Source organism: Syzygium oleosum, unplaced genomic scaffold (genome assembly GCF_021117445.2).
Source record: "Syzygium oleosum isolate NSW1041296 unplaced genomic scaffold, Sole_v2.1 Sole_v2.12, whole genome shotgun sequence".
NCBI lineage: Eukaryota > Viridiplantae > Streptophyta > Magnoliopsida > Myrtales > Myrtaceae > Syzygium > Syzygium oleosum.
The window spans coordinates 2,761,702-2,782,020 of NW_026607496.1; the positions used below are offsets into that span (position 1 = coordinate 2,761,702).

General features: G+C 38.7%; 3 protein-coding genes across 4 annotated transcripts; all 3 read left to right on the forward strand.

Moving 5' to 3' along the window:
• Positions 1–2,350: 2,350 nt before the first annotated feature.
• LOC115677168 (uncharacterized) lies at positions 2,351–4,463 on the forward strand. 2 transcript variants are annotated; one of them, XM_056316591.1, is made up of 5 exons: positions 2,351–2,707; positions 2,955–3,075; positions 3,788–3,860; positions 3,952–4,058; positions 4,155–4,463. In XM_056316591.1, the coding sequence occupies exons 1-5, from the start codon at positions 2,403–2,405 to the stop codon at positions 4,365–4,367; spliced, it is 819 nt and encodes a 272-aa protein (XP_056172566.1). In that variant the 5' UTR covers positions 2,351–2,402; the 3' UTR covers positions 4,368–4,463. The 2 variants fall into 2 exon arrangements, with proteins under 2 accessions (XP_056172566.1, XP_030456123.2); XM_030600263.2 differs by having other exon boundaries at positions 2,354–2,707; positions 3,952–4,011.
• A 3,464-nt stretch (positions 4,464–7,927) lies between these two features.
• On the forward strand, positions 7,928–9,469 carry LOC115677041 (uncharacterized). Its single transcript, XM_030600085.1, has 2 exons — positions 7,928–8,197; positions 9,113–9,469. The coding sequence occupies exons 1-2, from the start codon at positions 7,928–7,930 to the stop codon at positions 9,467–9,469; spliced, it is 627 nt and encodes a 208-aa protein (XP_030455945.1).
• Positions 9,470–14,909: 5,440 nt separating this feature from the next.
• LOC115677043 (probable WRKY transcription factor 70) lies at positions 14,910–15,854 on the forward strand. Its single transcript, XM_030600086.2, has 2 exons — positions 14,910–15,263; positions 15,704–15,854. Exons 1-2 carry the CDS (start codon positions 14,956–14,958, stop codon positions 15,852–15,854), a joined length of 459 nt encoding a protein of 152 aa, XP_030455946.2. The 5' UTR covers positions 14,910–14,955.
• Positions 15,855–20,319: the final 4,465 nt, after the last annotated feature.

Here is a 20,319-nt window from a genome sequence, read left to right on the forward strand (position 1 = left end):
AGGGTAGATTTGGGACAACACCTAAAGTTTGGGGTTTTTTAGGGAATTAGGCCCTTTATTTGATATAAAGTCTACTTCAAGCCCTTATTTGAGAAAATGAGAGCACTTCGGGTTGTTATTTGGAATTTTCCCTTAATAATTGGATTTCATATTCTATTTAGTCCCCCATTAGTTTAATGACAAATTTCGACATGTTATAGGTGAAAATATCTGAATGCATCATATTAACTTAGGCTTAAAATGTACTCTCACGTGTAAACTTCATATCGTAAAACCATGTCAATTCATATTCATCATCGCAAAACATTACATTTTTTTTGGTTAAAAGTAAGCTAAAAAAATGATGTGTTTTTTAAATTTATATTTTCTCTTATCAGAATTAGGCTTCATCAAAAATCTACTTTCATAATCGTAGAATCAGATTTATCATTTCAATTTCAAGGATACTTCTACACAGTTTGGTAAAAGAAAAAAAGGAGAATGACCAAGCCTAATTTATGGTAATCTTTCTTTGAAAGTTGTAATTTTTTTATTAATAATAATGGGCCGCGCTTTTTTCACTCCTACTATGGCTAAAACACTCCCTATCATAATCTTTTGACAATTTTAAGCTTTGTGGGTTCCATCTTTTTTAAACATCATTTTTTGCTTGGTTGTAGTGTCCCATTTGTTTTATTCTTCATATATCGAACTTTCAATATAAGTTTCAAGACTTAATTTCATTATTCGTTTTCAAAACAAGTAACCGAAAGTGTCGGAACAACACTCAAGAGCAACGAGTCTGGTGGAGAATAGATACCGATGTAGCTAACCTTGCTACGATCTGTGTAGAAAGACTCGACGAGCCTTTCCTTGGACATCAAGAGCTTTGATACCAAGATAGATTATGAGGCAGAGAAATTGTGTTATTTATGCGTATTTGATAACGAAGAGTACATTAACATATTTATAACATTGAGTATTTAAGGTAACATGATATTATTACAATCAATTAAGATTAAAAAAAAGGATATGTATAATTAAATAGAGATAATTTACAATTCTAATGACGTGGAGAATCATGAAAAATATTTTAAATCGCTTAATCATTTTTCAATTATTTCAAACTATATTAATAAATAACAGATAAGAAATGATGATCTCCTTGGGCTTCACAAATATAATTTTGAGTTACATGCATAATATGACATTTGAGAGAATTAAATCATCACTCCCATCGATACATGATAATAATTATAACTAGGGGTGTCAGAACCGAACCGGAAAATCAAACCGAACCAATCCGAACCGAAATTTTGTGTGTTTTTTATTTGGTTCGGATAATTAAAAAAATAACAGTTTTTTTTTTGCCAGTTCGGGTTTTATCGGTTCGGTTCGGTTCGGTTTATAAGCGGAGCTGAACCGAAAATGCACAACATTCAGATTCGATCATTTGGGTTTCTCTCGCGAGATCTTCACGTCTCCCTCTCTCTCTCTCTCTCTCTCGTCCAATCAATCCTTCGATGATTCTGTTCCCTCTCGCATTCACGCCATTCTTCTTCGCAGCGAACAAGGCCCCTCTTTCTATTAATCCCTCTCTCTCTCTCTCCTCCCCATTTCTCCCAAGATCCTCACCTTCATCGCGGTTTCCAGCTGCATGGCCAGCAAGACCTCCTCGGCGAGGAACAGGAAGAGCACAGCTCCTCCGCCCTCTCCGCGGCGCGTAATTCTCGGCATTGTTTGCTGAGAGGCCGCCGCCGCCGCAGACCACCGACACGTCAGGGAGGATCTGGTTCGTGCCGTACCACCGGCCGTCGGAGAGCTCCGCGTGGTCGAGCTCGACCCAGTCGCAGCTGCCGCGGGGTTGCAGGGGGCGGTAGCGGCGGATCTTGGGGAAGCCGTCGAGGTCGGCACGCGCAAAGGCGGCGAAACCGTTGAGGGCAGTGGTCGTGAAGAGGAGGAGAAATCACCATCGTTCTGAAGGTGAAGCGAAAGGCCCCATGAGAGAGAGAGAGAGAGAGAGGGCGACAAAGAACGTAAGGATGCGGTGGGAGGAGAGAGAGAGAGAAAGGGCATCTGTCCAAAAACCCCAAAAAATCAAATCAAATCAAATCAAATAAAGGAAAATCGAAAATTCGAACCGAACCAAACTGATCCGAACCGGGTTTTTGGTTCGGATCATATTCGGTTCGAGGAGCTATTTGATTTGGTTCGAATGTTCATCCAAACGGTTCGGTTCGGTTTGGTTCGGGTTTTCCGAACCATTGACATACCTAATTATAAGAATGATATTACTAATAAGACCAGATATCCATTTTTACTAAAAAAGAAATTTGCTATCCCACGCGCCGCGCGTGGGGACCGCTGGATCCTCTCTCTCCCTCCCTCTCGTCACAGAGCAAAGCACAAGATCTCTCTCATCAATGGAGCGTTCCGCTTGGCCTAGGAACCTCTCCTCAAGCCGCAAGCGCGCGATCAAGGAGCTCCTCCATGGCCAGAACCCCACGAAGAAGCTCAGACATCTCTTCGACGCTCACTCTCAACCTGGCAATAACACACGGCAGCCCTTGTTTGCGGAAGTTCTGGTCGTCAACGGCCTCGGGTCGTTCAGCAACACCCTATCCGAATCGATGAGCGCCGAGTCCGACGAGGTCATGCAGGTCCCGACCAACGCCTGTGTCTGGTCCGAGGTCTCCGATGAGGAGAGCATCAACACCCCGTTCCGGAGGTTATCAAGGGACAAAATTCGTGTTTTTCTTTTCTTACTTTGTCTGAAAAGTAATTTATCTATTTAAGTGGGGTTTCGCGTAATTTAAAAAAATGCGAAGTTTCTTTTTGGCAAGGAACAATTACATATAAGGGGAGCATCACGTGTTGGAAGAAAAAGTTTGGCTCTATATCTTTTGGAAAAGTTTCTTTGTTTAGTTCCATATATTTTTTGCTTTTTATCCCCTGATGATTACCGCGAGAAACAGATCTTTTGGAGATGACAGAAAGATGGAGGATCCAGAGCTCGAGGAGGGCGAGGCCTATTCTTACCATGACAACGATCATGGTTTCGATGACGGCATAGACCCTGATGTTTCTCTATACATTGCAAGGTCCTTCTATTTGTATTTGTATTTGTTGTATACTCTGAACTAGTTCATTTATTCTCGTGTATTTCTTGCGTTTAGCAAGTGCTGGCTTTTAGGATTTGACTTGCCATATTTGGTCCACTTTACCTCCCATTTATGGGCTGTAGACACTTTATAGGTGGATATGTTTAAATGTTTCTGTATGACATATAGATCTGTTCTTACTACGGGGTTTGGATGCTATTGGACTGAGTTTCTTGTTCACAAAACCTGTCATAAGCATTCTATACGAGGCTAAGTCTCAAGAATCTGGAGATAAAGAAGAACAGATTGATGCAATGATTTGATTTGAGAAGGAGAAAGAAATGTTGGCACAGTATATCGTCTAGCTGTTGTTGGCGTTCTGTTTTTCCTTCCCAGCAGTTTTATGTATGTAGGGAAAGGTATTTAGCTGGAAAAGGGCACTTACTTTAGTGAAGTTTCTGATCTTAGAAATATCTTCAGTATGAAGAGAGGAAGGATGGTGGATAGGATTACGAAGTAATTTCTTTCTTCTTCATGTAACTTTTTGGTACAGTAGCAGCTGTGTCTCTGTATAAACCGTTACTCTGTCTCCTTCATTCCTTTGGTCATTTGTCTAAGTGTCTTCAGGATTGGTTTCCTATGTATGCTTGTCCCCTTTGTCGTGTAATTATTGGGAAATGGTTGACGTTACTGTTTTAATTTTGAAGGAGGAGAAACTTCAGGAAGTTCTGGGACACTTCCGTGACGATTTTAAAAGAGGGGTAACAGCTGAGAACCTGGGTAACTGAAAAAGTTAAAGATGATACTTTTTTGTGATCCAAGAATGACCGATGTGTATAACCTTAAATTTTTGGGGATATGTATTCTGCAGGGGCAAAATTTAGTGGTTACGGTTCGTTTTTACCAGCTTACGAGCGATTTCCACCCAGAGGTCAGAATTATGGTACACCACGGTCGACACGTACGTCAAGTGGGGAGGTAGAGAGTGTTTTCCTCGGTGGGAAACCTGTATTTCAATTTGGTTTTCCTCTTATTACTGGATTTAGCACTTAAAAGAGTTCTGCTTTTACTCAGGATTTGCGCCATGATTCTTCAGTTTCCTTACCCACCACCCATGCGAATAGGGATCTACCTGTTTTTGCTGCTACCATGTCACACGCTTCAAGGAAGAAAACGAATGTGCAAAATTCAGTTAAGCAAGATGGGTGCAGGCCACCTCTCCAGGCTGTAGAATATTTTGACAGTAAGTCTGCCAATTTGTCTAATCGGAAATTGCTTAAAGGTTAGAACCCTTGCCAATGGCCGGCGAGGGTCGCGATGCCTTGCCGGTGGCCAGTCGCTGGCCATGGCCGAGTACCGGACACAAGCCAAAGGGAAGGAAAAGGCAAAAAAAAAAAAAGGAAAAGAAAAAATTGATAAAAAAAATTCGAAAATAAAAAAAAAAAATTATATACGTTAGCGCCGACCGTGTCACATAGGACGGCCGGCGTTCACGTCAACAATTTCCAGCCTCAATTAGCCGAAAGGACTTAATTGGTATCAATTGAAAGGGTTAGAACAGAATTGATACTAATGCATTAAGTTTATGACTTTTTGGTATTTTTCTCCCCTGATCTTATGATTTTGGGACATAACTTGACAGATCATGATTGGATTATAACGAGATTGTCTAGCTTCCAGCATCAAGAAGTTTTTTTTTTCTTGTTATTTTATTTATTTTGATTTTGGGCAGAGAATGAAAGTGATTTTACATGGAGTTGAATTCAATTTATGGTTCTGAATAAATCTAATATGCTCATTTTTTTCCAGAAAGCCTTCGGATACATGGACAAAAGGGAGCTCTCAATTCATCGACGACGGGCACTCGAGGAGGAAATACGGTTAGAAAGAGATTCTCAACTACGAGTATTCCAGGTGCTTCACAAATGATATACATTTTCATATATCTTCAAAGATATATATATATATATATATATATATATGTGTATGTGTGTGTGTGTGTGTGTGTGTGTGTGTGTGTGTGTGAAATAGAGAGAAATTCATTCTTGTTTGATGTCTAAAACAGGGAAAATTGTCCAAAAAATCCTAAATTTTTTAAGTTTGCCAATTCAGTCATAAACCTTTTCACTTTTTGTCAATTAAGTCTATCCAACCAATTTTGGCCGTCCAGCGCTAACGTGGCCGCCGGCCAATGCTGATATGGCCGCCGGCTGGCGCTGGCCGTCCGGCCAACGCTGACATGGAAATTTTTAAATATTTTTTTTCAAAATATTTTTAATATTTTTTTCTTTTTTTTTTTATTTCTTCCCTTTGGCTGGTCCGGCAACCGACCAGAGGAAAGAAGGCCAAAAAAAAGGAAAAAAAATTCGAAAAAATATTTTAAAAATATTTAAAATTGCCATGTCAGCGTTGGCCAGACGGCCGGCCGGCGTCCACGTCAGCTCAGGGCGGCCAAAATTGGCCGAATGGACTCAATTGGCAAGAAGTAAAAAAGGTTTAGGACTGAATTGGTAAAAGTGCAATAGATTTAGGACTTTTTGGATAATTTTCCCGTCTAAAACATATATTATGTATCTTTACAATAAGTCACGGCTTCAAATTAATAAGAAACTCATCCACTATGTCGACTTGGCTAGTATATTTATGCTTCTCTCGTGATGAACAATTAAACAAATAATTATATGGTTATTGACCCACCACGTGTGATAAATTGAGGGAACGAATTCTTTTGATTGTCATAACACGATATAATTTATATTCTGATCGAAACAAGCTCAATATTGCTTTTTATCGACTGTCATCATATGAAAAAATTTCAGGTTATGTTTTGGATTGGAAGCGTCCAAACCCCAATCTCAAATCAAGCGTTCATTTAATTTACAATTTAATCGAAACAAACGAGTAAGGCCGTGTTTCGGGGCACTTGCAGGACCTGCTGCTGGTGCATTCACAAGATCGACTAGGGATGTTCGGCGACCAAGCAGGTCCGACGGACCAGCCCACTCATCTACGTGATTTTACGTACCAAGGCCGCCACACTTGCAAAGATGCTCATCATTTAACCCCCCCCCATTCTCAGACCATCCCCCCCAAAAAAAAACCATTCATCCTGGACTCACCATTCGACCAAAAATAAAATAAAATCCTGGACTCACCAAGCCCTAGGGACTCCTCCATCCTCCTAAGTTTCAACGCTAGCGTCACTGCCAAACAAGACGACATCAACAACAACCCCTTCTCTTCTCCTTCAACTTTCTATCAGTGGATCATGAGCAAAGGTTGCCCAGTGAGGATGATCTGAACCCCCACGGCCACAGCCATGACGACAATAGCAACAACAACATTTAATCCGCAGCATCCGATTACTGCCCTGTATTCAAATCTGCCGGGGAGATCTAAGCCCTGTCGTCAGATCAAGGGATTGTGATGCTTAGGGTCTCATGGTTTTGATATGATTGTGGGGTTCTGAGTTTGATGATCTGTTGGATTATGAACTTCGATGTTGATTTTGGTGTAGGTTTCTTGATTAATGTGAGAGGTGTTTGCTAGAATGAGTTCCCTTGAAACTATTTTAATCTAATGCGGCTGTTTGTTTGTTTAGGAGAAAAAAGGAGCCATATAATAGCTAGTGTAACAATAGTACATTGTTGAAAAATATTTTAAGGGGTTTTATATATCCTCTAAAGATCCTCTCACTTTGAGGAACTCCAAATACAGGGAAAATTGTACAATCAGTCCTAAACCTATTGTACGGATATCAATTTAGAATTAAACTTTTAAATTTGTCAATTCGGTCCACAACTTTTGTGCAAAATAAATGAAGTTTTCCAATCAATTTCCGCTTGAAATCACTAATATAGCGATATGCCACGTAAGATGATCGGTAATGACTGTACGTGGCGATGGCGTGGTGGATGACGTGTGCGTTGGCTGAACGGCTCGACTGACACTAACATGCTGATGATGTGTGGGTGACATTAGCAACACATGTGCAAAAGCTTTATGTGCGTGGATCCAAGAGGTTGGGCTGCGTGTGGCGATGGATTGAGATGACATTTTAAGAATTGACTCGTTTGAGGGCGGCAAGTCTGATAGTGGTTTGCTTTTCAAAACAAGAAATCGAAAGTTATGTGCGGCGAGTATATTAGAGAACAGGGTATATTGGCGAACAGTGCGGTTGACGTTGGGTTCAGATATCAAGAGCTCCAATACCAAGATAAAAATATGCGGAAGAGAGAATTGTGTAATTTTTGTATATTTAATAATATTGAATTACATTAGCCTATTTATAACCTTTACAAGATGACTATTTAAGGTAGCATGATATTATAATATCAATTACAATCAATCAAGATAAATCAAGAATATGCACAATTAAATGGAGATAATGCACAATGAGACACATGTAGAATCGTGAAAGTTACGAGAAATCGCTTAATTATTTTTTAAATTATTTCTAACAATATTAATAAAACAGAATAGCAAATATGATATATTGCTCTCCTTGGGCTTCATAAATATAATTTTGAATCACAGGCATAATATGATATTTGAGAGAATTAAATCATCACTCCCATCTATGTATGATGCGACTGTAACAATAATAATACTAATAAGACCAGATATTCATTTTTTTTTCTCTTTAGAAAGAAGTTGCTATGTGTCATGATACCCCACGCGCGGCGCGTGGGGGAGAAATGGATCCCACAAGACGCGGAACCTTCACACATGTCAACGAGCTCTTTTGTCCTCATCAAAAAGCCTCTCTCTCTCTCTCTCTCTCTCTCTCTCTCTCTCTCGACTTTCACGCCCTCATCTCAAAGCAAAGCACAAGACCAGTCTCATCAATGGAACGTTCCGCTTGGCCCAAGAACCTCTCCTCAAGCCGCAAGCGCGCGATCACGGAGCTCCTCCACGACCAGAATCCCACGAAGAAGCTCGGACATCTCTTCGACGCTCACTCTCGCACTGGCAATGACACCCGGCAGCCCTTGTTTGCGGAACATCTGGTCGTCGTCAACGCCCTCGGGTCGTTCAGCAACGCCCTATCCCTATCGAGCGGCGCCCAGTCCGATGAGGTCGTGCAGGTCCTGAGCAACGCCTGTGTCAGGTCCGAGGTCTCCAAAGGGAAGTGAGAGTATCCAGTCCCCGGTCCCGAGGTAATTAAAGGCCAAAACTCGTGTTCTTTTACTTCTGGTTTTGTCTGAAAAGTAACAAAACTATGACAGTGGAGTTTCGCGTAATTTAAAATCATATGAAGTTTCTTTTAGGCAAGAACAATACATATAGGGTGAGCATCACATATTGAAAATGAGTTATTTTTTTTGTTATTTCATTTATTTTGTTATTGGGCAGAGGATGAAAGAGGTTTTACATGGAGCTAAATTATACATACATGGGTCTAAGTAGTTCAAACATGAAATGTAAAATTACTCATTTTTACGCAAAAAGACTTCAGATACACGGACAAGACTAGACCAAAATTTGATCGACAATGGGCACCAATGGAGGACATATGATCATAATTCTATTTTCAACTCGAAGTTCTCAAGGTACTTCACAAATGATATATCCATTTTCATTAATTTCTCGTATATCTTCTATTTGTTTTGTTATTAGTTAAGATAATGAATCTTAATAATTCTAATATAAATTGGGAATTACTCATTTTTTCATAGAAATACTTCAAATATACGTTGGACAGTAAGTGTGAGTCCTGATTTGGACGACGGGTACCAATGGAGGATAGTTGATCAGGGACCGATTCCCAAAATCCCTGGGTACTTTACAAATGATATACCTTTCCCTAAACATCTCATATATATGCATCTATCGAGAAAAATATTGTATAAAGTAGAGAGAAATCAATTCTTGCTTGATGTCTAAAACAAATATTATGTGGGCATCTTTACAATAAGCCATGTCTTCAAACTTAATAAGAAACACATCCATCCATCAACGTGGCTAAATTATTTATGCATCTCTAATGATGAACAATTAACCAAATAATGTGTTATTGCTTGTGATTGAAGCTGTGTTTGGGGGGCACTTGCAAGAAGTACTTCAGGTGCGCTCACCAGATGGATCAGGGATGTCAAGCAGCCAAGTGGGTCGATAGGACATTGTATGACCCACGATTTTTCCGGATCGCATGCCAAGACCGCCACACTTGCAAGAAACTCATCCTCAAATCCCCCCCACTCATCGTGGACTCACCAAGCGCTAGGGACGACTCCATCCCCCTAAGTTTCAACACTAGCCTCTTTGCCGAACAAGACGACGAGAACAACCCCATCTTCTTCGACTTTCTATCGGTGAATCAGGAGCAAAAGTTGCCTGGTGATGATGTTGTGAACCCACCCCCCGGCCACAGCCATGACAGACAATAGCAACAACAACAATCAATCCACATCATCCGATTACTATGCCGTATTCGAATATGCCGGGGAGATCTTAGCCCTGTTGTCAGATCAAGGGGATGTGATGTTAAGGTCTCGCAGTTTTGATATGACTGTGGGCTCTGAGTTTGATTCTCTGTTGGATGATGAACTTCAGTGTTAATTTTGCTGTAGGTTTCTTGATTAATGGGTGTTTTCTAGATGAGTTTCCTTGAAACTATTTATCCCATGCGGCGGTTTGTTTAGGAGAATAAGGAGCCCTATTATAGCTAGTGTAACCACATTACGTTGTCAAAATATATTTTGTAATTACGAGGTTTTATATATTCTCTGCAGATTCTCTCACTTTGAGTCTTTGAGGAACACCAAAAACACTTCACTTTTATAAAAGAAGGTGCAAATATCCATCGTTACACTCAACTCAAACTTATACAATAAACATCACGAATTATCTGCAAATGAAAATTTGTTCTACAGCAAACTGACTCTATATTGACTAACATGAACCGATTCCATCAAGGGCCAAGAAACAAAAGGTTCAAATCCTTAATAACCAACTCCACATCCTATGATCAAAATATACCAGAACATCGCACCCTTTTATAATCTAAACCATCAACTATATCTGCTGCATAACGGACACCACTGATCTAGAGGTCCATAAATATAAGGGAGTTCTCCTCCGCTAACCACTTCTCCACCGCACATAATCTCAAATACAACTTAGAGGTGTTTGTACTTCGAGTCCCTACATCCTTCGAAGCAGTGTTTGACTGTGAATCTCACAGTTTTAATCACAGCATCAACAAGAGGAAGAGATTGAATGTAGCTTGGAGCTCCCGGCTCTCCACTGAAAAACGCGACGACTCCATATTAGCTTCAACAAACACTTGCGAAAATCTCTTCCCTTAGTGGTCTGCTTCGACCAAGATAGTTCAACATTCCAATTGCCAATGCTTCAATGAATGAAACACATATGCAAAATGCGAACCGATGAGAACGACCACACTTCGAAAGTAGGTGAGATTTGGATTCACTATGATCATCACAAAACTGCAAGCCGGAAAAGAACAACCTACTCCAGAGCAATTTATCCTTCTTTCTGCTTCTAACAATATCAACTTCAATCCTCCTAATTTGACATAAAAGACCTGAAATCACAATGCTTGACCTGTCTCCAATGTTTCATGCTAGCTAGGTTGATTTTGAATTCACAAATAATTGTAAATATTTTCACCGACTTCGTGCAAATATAGATGCTGAGATCAAATGTTGCTGATTCATATTCGACTACATAGAATATGACGGAATCGTATAATTTATCTTTTTTTTTAATGCTGATGAGTGACAATAATGTGTTCGGAGCTCTTTGAGCATCTAACTAATTCCTACAGCGCTAATTCCGGCCCCATAAACATTAAATTGATGGAATGTGCAAGTTTAGTGATACCTAAGTAGTTGTTGACTTGTGATGACTAAAAATATCAAAATTAGAAGTTAAAAATACAACACGGGCTAAGTTATGTTTGCTTGTCCTAAGGGGATCTGTAGTAAAAAGCCCATCGTTGACTCAGTTAATGGGCTTCCATTCAACGCAAAGTGCAGAACAAGACCACAAGAGTGTCCATGTAACAAAATCCCAATTAGGCAATTATCGAATTAATAATTGGATTTCATATTCTATTTCCCCCATTAGGTTAATAACAAATTTCGACATATTATACGTGAAAATATCTGAATGCATCACATTAACTAGGCTTAAAATGTACTCTTACGTGTCAACTTTGGGTCGTAAACCCACTCAAATCATATTTATCATCGTCAAACATTACGTTTTTTTTATTAAAAGTAAGGTAAACAACGATGTGTTGTAAATTCATATTTTTTTTCTTATTGGAATTAGTCTTTGTCAAAAATCTACTTTGATAAACGTGGAATCTAATGTATCATTTCAAGGATACTTCTACATAGTTCGGTAATAGAAAAAACGAGAACGACCCCACCTAATTGATGGTAATCCTTCTTTGAAATTTGTAATTTTTTTTATTAATATTAATTTTCCCTTTATGTATCATTTTGTAACTTTTCTTTACCGGAACGCAATTTTCTTTTTATCGTCATAAGTTATGTGGATGCTATGATTCGTAATAGTCCACAAAAATGATAGCCATCTACCTAAGTTAATAGTATTTTCCTTTTCCTATTATTAGTAAATTACCTTTACTTAATGAATCATAACTTTCATTTGATGTACATAGTTGATTCGTTAATAGTAAATTTAGGCTCCATTTGTTTCAAGGAAAATATATGATTTGGAAATCTAAAATTAATCGCTTGTATTGCTTGAAATAATTAGTCAATGAAAAATATTTTTATTATCGAAAAAAAATTATGTCTAAACTTTTTCGTAAATGATGAAAATATTTGTCGTTCATTCATTTTTGTAAGCGCTATAAACAATCATTTTTAAGAAAATATTTTCCAAATCATGTATTTTTTTGCGAAACAAGTGGAGCCTTAGCTGTAAAATATTTTTCTACAACTTTTATTTAGAAGGCGTAATTTTTCTTTGATGATCGTAATATCAATTGTATCGGGATTGATTGTACATTGTTTGCTTAGGTTGCGGTAGACAACAGTTTGATGCATGGTGACCATGTTGGTCATAGTGCGTACAAAAGTGTCTACGCAATGAGGAAGAAGCGGAAGTGGCAAGCACTGCATCTGCAGGATTAAAGATAGACAAAATCGTCCGTTGTGCCTTCGAAGTAGCAAGTCGAGTTTCCTCTGTCAACAACTCCAAGAGAACTTCCTCAAGATGAGATAAAGTTGTCGATATAGAAAAGAAACTCGTATAGGTTCAAATTCATCATTAAGTACTATCAGAAATTGCATAACACAAATGAGCAAATTTACAAGCGGTAGAATCCAGTGTTCAATATAGCTCAGATAAGGCTAGCTAATCCTCAATGGCATGCATGGAGGATAAAAAATCATTAACAGATTGACTTGTCTTGTTACGCGTGCAATGCAGATTACCTAACAAGTTATTATGATGGGCAACATTTGAGGTGGAATATTGGCTAGCAACTAAGGGCACGTTTGATAACGTTTCTAATTCTCTGTTTTTTTGTTTTTTTGTTCCCCCGAAAAGAAAAAGAACAGAAATCTGTTTGTGTACGTCAGTTAATTTTTCTTTTTCCTGGAATAGAAAAGTGGCTAAGGAATAGATTTGGCATAGAAACAAGAAGTAAAAAAAATCTACTTTCCCGTTTTCAGGAACGAAAAAAGAAACAATGTCATTTTACAGAAACAATTTCATAAACCATTAAATCCCAAAACTCCAAACCCAAAACCCTTAAACCCCTAAACCCAAGAATCAAAACCCTAAACCCTAAAACTTTAAACCCCAAAACCCGAAACCCTAAATCCCGAAATCTTAAAACCCGAAACCCTAAAACCTAATATCCAAAACCCCAAAATCCAAACCCTAAAACCCAAAATCCTACCCCAAAACCAAAAATCAAAACCCTAAATCCTAAAATTCTAAACCCCAAACCCTAAAATCCAAAATCCTAAAACCCTAAAACCTAATACCCGAAACGCCAAAATCCAAACCCAAAAACCCAAACCCCAAACCTCAAAACCCTAAACCCTAAATCCCAAACCAAATCCAAACCCCAAAACCCTAAACACAAAACCCTAAAAACCTAAACCATAAATGTTAAACCCTAAACCCCAAACCCCAATTTCCTCGATCACCATCCGGTATTTGTTTTGTCTAGAAGGAGTAATTTTCTTTATGATTGTATTATGGTCATCCAATTATTAAGTCTTCACTGACATTTTTAAAATTAAATGAAAAAATTGGGAATATAAATTTTAGGATTGTATCAAACGCATTTCTGTTCTTTTTTTATTCCAGGAATAGAAATTTTGTGTAGTTCCTAGACGCATTATTCTACTCAGAAACTCGTCTAGGAAATAGAAATAAAAAAAATTATTTCTGAACAGAAATTGTTTCCGGAAAAAGAAATGTTATCATAGGCACTCTAAATCCAGGCTTCCTTTGCCATTGAGGCGACCAAACTGAAGTCTGGTAGATGGAATCAAAGTACTTCAAAACCACGTTTGGATGTGATGATTCTTACTATCCCGCTTCTCCAAATATTTAACAAATTTGTCCTCATTTTCACCAATAGTCTTAGTAGGCGCATGAATATCACCAATGCCAAAGACTGCGTCCTCTAAAAAAGTTTATCATCTCTAGCCCATAAAATATAATATGAACCATCCAAAATGGTCTAAATAGATGGTAAAACTTTCAATTTATCCATTAAGAGTCGGTCCTAAATCTCCAAGAACCAGTTGGAAGGTGGTTGAATCGGACGGAAAAGGAAGAGAACGTGTCTGGTTGGATAACTAAATCGGTTTGGTCTGCAAGGATGAATCGGTTCAGCCTGCAGAGGAAGAACTGGTTGAGTGTGCGGGTTATGCATCAGAGGCTGAGGTAGCGCTGACGTGACAATCTGTCATGGTGATGACGTGGCAGCTGACGTGGTGGCTGGCGTGTGTGTTGACTGGATGACTCGACCGACCCTGACGTGTTGATGACGTGAAAGTGATGTTAGCGATACATGTGCAGGAGCTTCACGCGAGTGGATCCGAGAGGTTGGGCTGCGTGGTTGTGTTTGAGAGTGCGTGTGGTGGTGGATCACAATGAAATTTTAGGATCTAACTCGTCTAAGGGTGGCGAGTCTGATGGTGGTTTGTTTTTCAAAACAAGCAACCGAAAGTGTTGGAAAGGCACTCAGTAGCGGTGGGTTTAGTGGAGAACGGATACCGGTGCGGTTGACGTTGTTATGACCCCGTGTGAAAAGATTAGCCAAGATATCAAGAGCTCTGACGCCATGATAAAAATATGTGGAAAAGAGAATTGTGTAATTTCTGTATATTTAATAATGAAGAGTACATTAGCTTATTCATAACATTTACAAGATGACTGTTTAATATAGTATCAATGACAATCAATCAAGATAAATAAGAATACGCACAATTAAGTGGAGATAATGCACAATCCTGAAAGATATGGAGAATTGTGAAAAGAAAATCGCTTAATTATTTTCCAATTTTTTCTAACTATATTAATAAAAAAAGAATAACAAATATGGAATAATGATCTCGTTAGGCTTCATAAATATAATTTTGAGTTACATGCATAATATGACATTTGAGAGAATAATATTATCACTTCCATCGATATATGATAGCAATTATAACAATACTAATACTAATAAGACCAGATATTCATTTTTTCTAGATCCCACAAGACGTGGAATTTTCGCACCTACTTCCACTTATCTCCCTTGCCTCTGGCCCATGACAATGAGCTCTTTTGTCCCCTCTTTCTGTCTCTCTCGATTGATCGACTTTCACTCCCTCATCACAGAGCAAGGCACAAGACCTCTCTCTCATCGATGGAGCGTTCCGCTTGGCCCAAGAACCTCTCCTCAAGCCGCAAGCACGCGATCAAGGAGCTCCTCCATGGCCAGAATCGCACGAAGAAGCTCAGAGATCTCTTCGACGCTCACTCTCAAACTGGCAATAACACTGGGCAGCCCTTGTTTGCGGAAGATCTGATCGTCAACGCCCTCAGGTCGTTCAGCAACACCCTATCCCTATCGAGCAGCTCCGAGTCCTACGAGGTCTTCCCGGTCCCGACCAACGCCTGTGTCATGTCCGAGGTCTCCGAGGAGAATGAGAGTATCAACACCCCGGTCCCGAGGTAATCAAGGGCAAAAATTCGCGTCTTTTTCTTTTTTTTGGTTTTGCTGACTTGGTCTGAAAAATAATTTATCTATTTTAGCGGAGTTTCGCATAATTTGATAAAAACCTATGAAGAGTCTTTTTGGGAAGAACAATCACATCTAAGGTGAGCATCACATGTTTGAAAATGATAGTGCGAAGATCTCTCGGATTTTGGGAAAAAGAGAAGACGTGAAAAGATCCTTTTGCTGTTCATATGATTTGGGGACACAACTTGACAGATCGTGATTGAAATATAACGAGTTTGTCTAACTTGCAGGATCAAGAAGGTTTCTTTTTATCTTGTTATTTCATTTATTTTGTTATTGGGCAGAGGATGAAAGAGGTTTTACATGGAGTTAAATTATATTTATGGGTCTAGAGTCTAACATGAATTGGAAATTACTCATTTTCCTGCAGAAAGACTTCAGAAACATGGACCGAAGTGATTTCTAATTTCATGGACGATGGGTTCTCATGGAGGAATTATGTTGAGACATGGCTTCAGAACTCCGAATTCCCCAGGTACATCTTCACAAATGATATACATTTTCTTAAATATATCTCATGATGTCTAAAACAAATATTACGGGGGAATCTTTACAATGAGTGATGGCTTCATATTTTTAGAAGAAGCACAGATGGAATTGGAATAATACGAGTTTGTCTAACTTGCAGGATCAAGAAGGTTTATTTTTTCCTTGTTATTTCATTTATTTTGTTATTGGGCAGAGGATGAAGGAGATTTTACATGTAGTTAAATTATATTTATGGATCTAAATAACTCAAACATGCTCATTTTTCCGCAGTATAACTTCAAATAGAAGGACAGAAAGGAGCTCTCATTTCGGCGACGACGGGTACCCATGGAGGAAATACGGTCAGAAAAAGATCCTCGCCGACGAATTCCCCAGGTGCTTCACAAATGATATACATTTTCATATAAGTAGAGAGAAATTCATTCTTGCTTGATGTCTAAAGCAAATATTATGCATCTTTACAATAGATCATGCCTCCAAATTAATAAGAAACCCATCCACTCCTATCAACTTGGCTAGTATATTTATGCTTCTCTCATGATGAACAATTAAACAAATAATTGGATGGTCGTTGACCCACCACGTGTTATAAATTAAGGGAACGGGTTCTTCCTTTAATTTGCTAAAATTTAACTTCATCTTACCATAACACGACATAATTCATAATCTAATGGAAACGAGCTTCATATTGCTTTTCATCAGCTAATCATATGAAAAAATTTTGGGTTATATTTTGGATTGGAAGCATCCAAACCCCCAATCTCCAATCAAGTGTTCATTAATTTACAACTTAATCGAAATAAATGATTAAGGCCGTGTTTCGAGGCACTTGCAGGAACTACTTTAGGTGCACTCACAAGATCGATCAGGGGTGTCAAGCGACCAAGCGGGTCCAAAAGATAAAGGATGACCCACCCGTTTACAGGACCATTTACCAAGGCTACCACACTTGCAAAGAACCTCATCCTCTACTCCCCCCATTCATCCTGGACTCACCAAGCCCTAGGGACTACTCCATTTTAAGTGACAACACTAGCCTCATTGCCAAACAAGACAACAACGACAACCCCTTCTCTCCTTCAACTTTCTCATCAGTGAATCATGAGCAAAAGTTGCCCAGCAAGGATGATGTGAACACCCAAGGCCACAGCCATGACGACAATAGCGACAACAACAACCAACCCGCATTGTCCGATTAGTACGCCCATTTGGAATCTGCGGGGGAGATCTGAGCCTTGTCGTCCGATCAAGGGGATGTGATGTTTAGGTCTCATACTTTTGATATGATTGTGGGGTATGAGTTTTTGATGATCTGTTGGATTATGAACTTCAATGTTGATTTTGGTGTAGGTTTCTTCATTATTGTGCGACGTGTTTGCTAGATGAGTTTCCTTAAAACTATTTATTCTCTGCGGCGGTTTGTTTAGGAGAAAAAAGAGCCATATAATAAGCTAGTGTAACAATATAACGTCATCGAAAAATATTTTGTAATCCCAGAGTTTTATATATCCTCTAAAGATTTTCTTACGTTGAGTCTTTGAGGAACACCAAATACACTTCAATTTCAGAAAAGAAGGTGCAAATATGCATCGTTACAATCAGCTCAAACTTACACAGTAAACATCGCTCATTATCTACAAATGAAAATTTATTCTGCTGCAAACCGACTTTATATTGATTAACATGAACTGATTCCATCGAAGGCCAAGAAACAAGAGGTTCAAATGCTTAACAACCAACTCCACATTCTGTGATCAAAATATACCAGAACATTACATATCCGACATATACACACCCTTACCATCAACTATAGCTGCTGCATAATGGACGATCTAGAGGTACACAAATAGAAAGGAGCTCTCCTCCATTGAACCACTTCTCCGCAACACGTAATCTCAAATGCAACTCAGAGATGATTCTACTTCAACAGTCCCTACATCCTTCGAAGCAGTGTTTGTGAATCTCACAGTTTGAATCGCAGCATCAACAAGAGGAAGAGACTGAACGCAGCTTGGAGCTCCTGGCTCTCCACTGATAAATGCAACGACTCCATAATAGCTTCAAGTTACACTCACGAAAATCATTTCCCTTAGTGGTATGCTTCAACCAAGACAGTTCAACATTCCAATTGCCAATGCTTCTATAAATGAAACACATCCGCAAAATGCGAACCCAAATCCGATGAGAACAACCACACTTCAAAAGTAGTTGAGATTCGGATTCACTATGATCATCACGAAACTGCAAGCCAGGGAAATGAACAACCTACTCCAAAGCAATTTATCCTTCTTTCTGCTTCTAATAATATCAGCTTCAGTCCTCCTAATTTGACGAAAAAGACAATGCTTGACCTGTCACATGTCGGTGGGTCGACCCACCTTAAAGAATGCACATCGTTGGTTTAATTTGTAGAAAGAAAGGTCAGAAATCATAATGCTTGACCTGTCTCCAACGTAAATATTTTCGCCGACCTCATGCAAATATAGATGCTAAAATCGAATGTTGCCGATTCAGATTCAACTACACTGAACACGACAAAATCATATAATTTCTCCTTTTTTAATGCCGACAAGTTACAATAATGTGTTCGGAGCTCTTTGAGCATCTAACTAATTCCTATAATAGCGCCAATTCCAGCCCCACAAACATTAAATTGAAGGAATGTGCAAGTTCAGTGATACCTAAGTAGTTGGTGACTTGTTATGACTAAAAATATATAAATTATAACTTAAAAATACAACACGGGCTAAGTTATGTTTGCTTGTCCTAAGTGGATCTGTAGTAAAAAGCCCATCGTTGACTCAGTTAGTGGGCTCCATTCAACGCAAAGTAGAGAACAAGATCACAAGAGTGTCCATTTCTATGTACCAAAATCCCAATTAGGCATTTATCGAATTAATAATTGAATTTCATAATCTATTTAGTCCCCCATTGGTTTAATAACAAATTTCGACATATTATACTTTAAAATCTCTGAATGCATCATATTAACTAGGCTTAAAATGTACTCTTTCGTGTCAACTCCGGATCGTAAATCCATGTCAAATCATATTCATCATCGCAAAACATTATGTTTTTTAATATTAAAAGTAGGCTAAAAATGATATGTTTTAAATTCACATTTTCTCTTATCGGAATTAGGCTTTGTCAAAAATCTTCTTTCATAGACGTGGAATCCGACATATCATTTCAAATCAATGATACTTCTACGCAATTCTGTAAGAGAAAAAAAGGTGAATGACCAAACCTAATTGATGGTAATCTTTCTTTGAAATTTGTATTTTTTTATCAATATTAATTTGCCCATTACGTATCATTTTGTAAATTTACTTTATCAGAACGTATCCGTGGATCCTATGATTCATACTAGTCCACAAAAATAGCCATGTACCTAAGTTAATAATATTCTTCTTTTTCTATTATCAGTAAATTATCTACTGAAACATAACCGTCATTTGACGTACGGCGTTGATCTCATTAAAAGTGAATTTAGGGTGCGTTTGTTTCGCGAAAAACTTCATGATAAAGGAAAGTGTTTTCCGGAAAATCGTTTTCTAGAAAAACGCTTAGTTTTCCTTTGCTTGGTAATACATGATGAAAATCGTTTTCTGATGTTTGGATTTCACTTGGAAAATGATTTCAATTACATGACTTTATTTCAAGCAAAAAGAATATTTGAATTTTATTATCATTTTTACTTTTTTAAAAAAATCGAATTTTTAATTATTTTTTATTTTTATTTTCTTTTATTGGAAAAATTGGATTTTTTTTATTTTTTAAAATTTTCTTTTTTCTCTTAAATTTTTCTTTTTTCTTGTCTTTTCTTTTCTTTTTCCACCTTCCTCTGCTGCGACCGGCTGGTGATGGCCACCGGCGAGCTCAAGGCTCGCCCGGCGATGGCCAAGGCGAGCTCGAGCTCGCCTCGATTAGCCGAGTCTCAAGCTCGACGCCAAAGGTCGTGACCTCGTCGGCCTAGGACGAGCTCGAGGCTCACCACCAGAGGCCGTCGCGAGCTCGCCGGCTGTCGCCGTGGCCGGCGACCGGCCGAGGAAGAAGAAAAAGAAAAAGGAAGAAAAGAAAAAAAAAGAAAATAAAAAGAAAGGAAAGAAAAAATAAAAAGAAAAGAAATAATAAATAAAAATGATTCGATTTTTTTATAAAAATAATAAAAATAATTTTTTAAAAATAAAATATCGAATTTTTTTATAGAAATTTTTTTATAAGAACAAACGTTTCATTAATTAAAGACCCGAACCCAAGCGCCAAGGACATGCGCACGGCCTTTGTGGACTCGAGCTAAAGGATCGGGACTAGAAATCGAGCATCGAGGACCTGAGCACAGCATTTATGGACCCGAGTTCGGGTGCCGGAGCATCGGGTACTGACACCAGGGGTTTGGGCTCAGCCTCGATGGACCCAGGCGTGGGCGCCGGGCCAGGGACATTGACTTTTAGAGCCCAGTCGCCGAGACTTGCTTCTGAATGTCGATACTTGGGA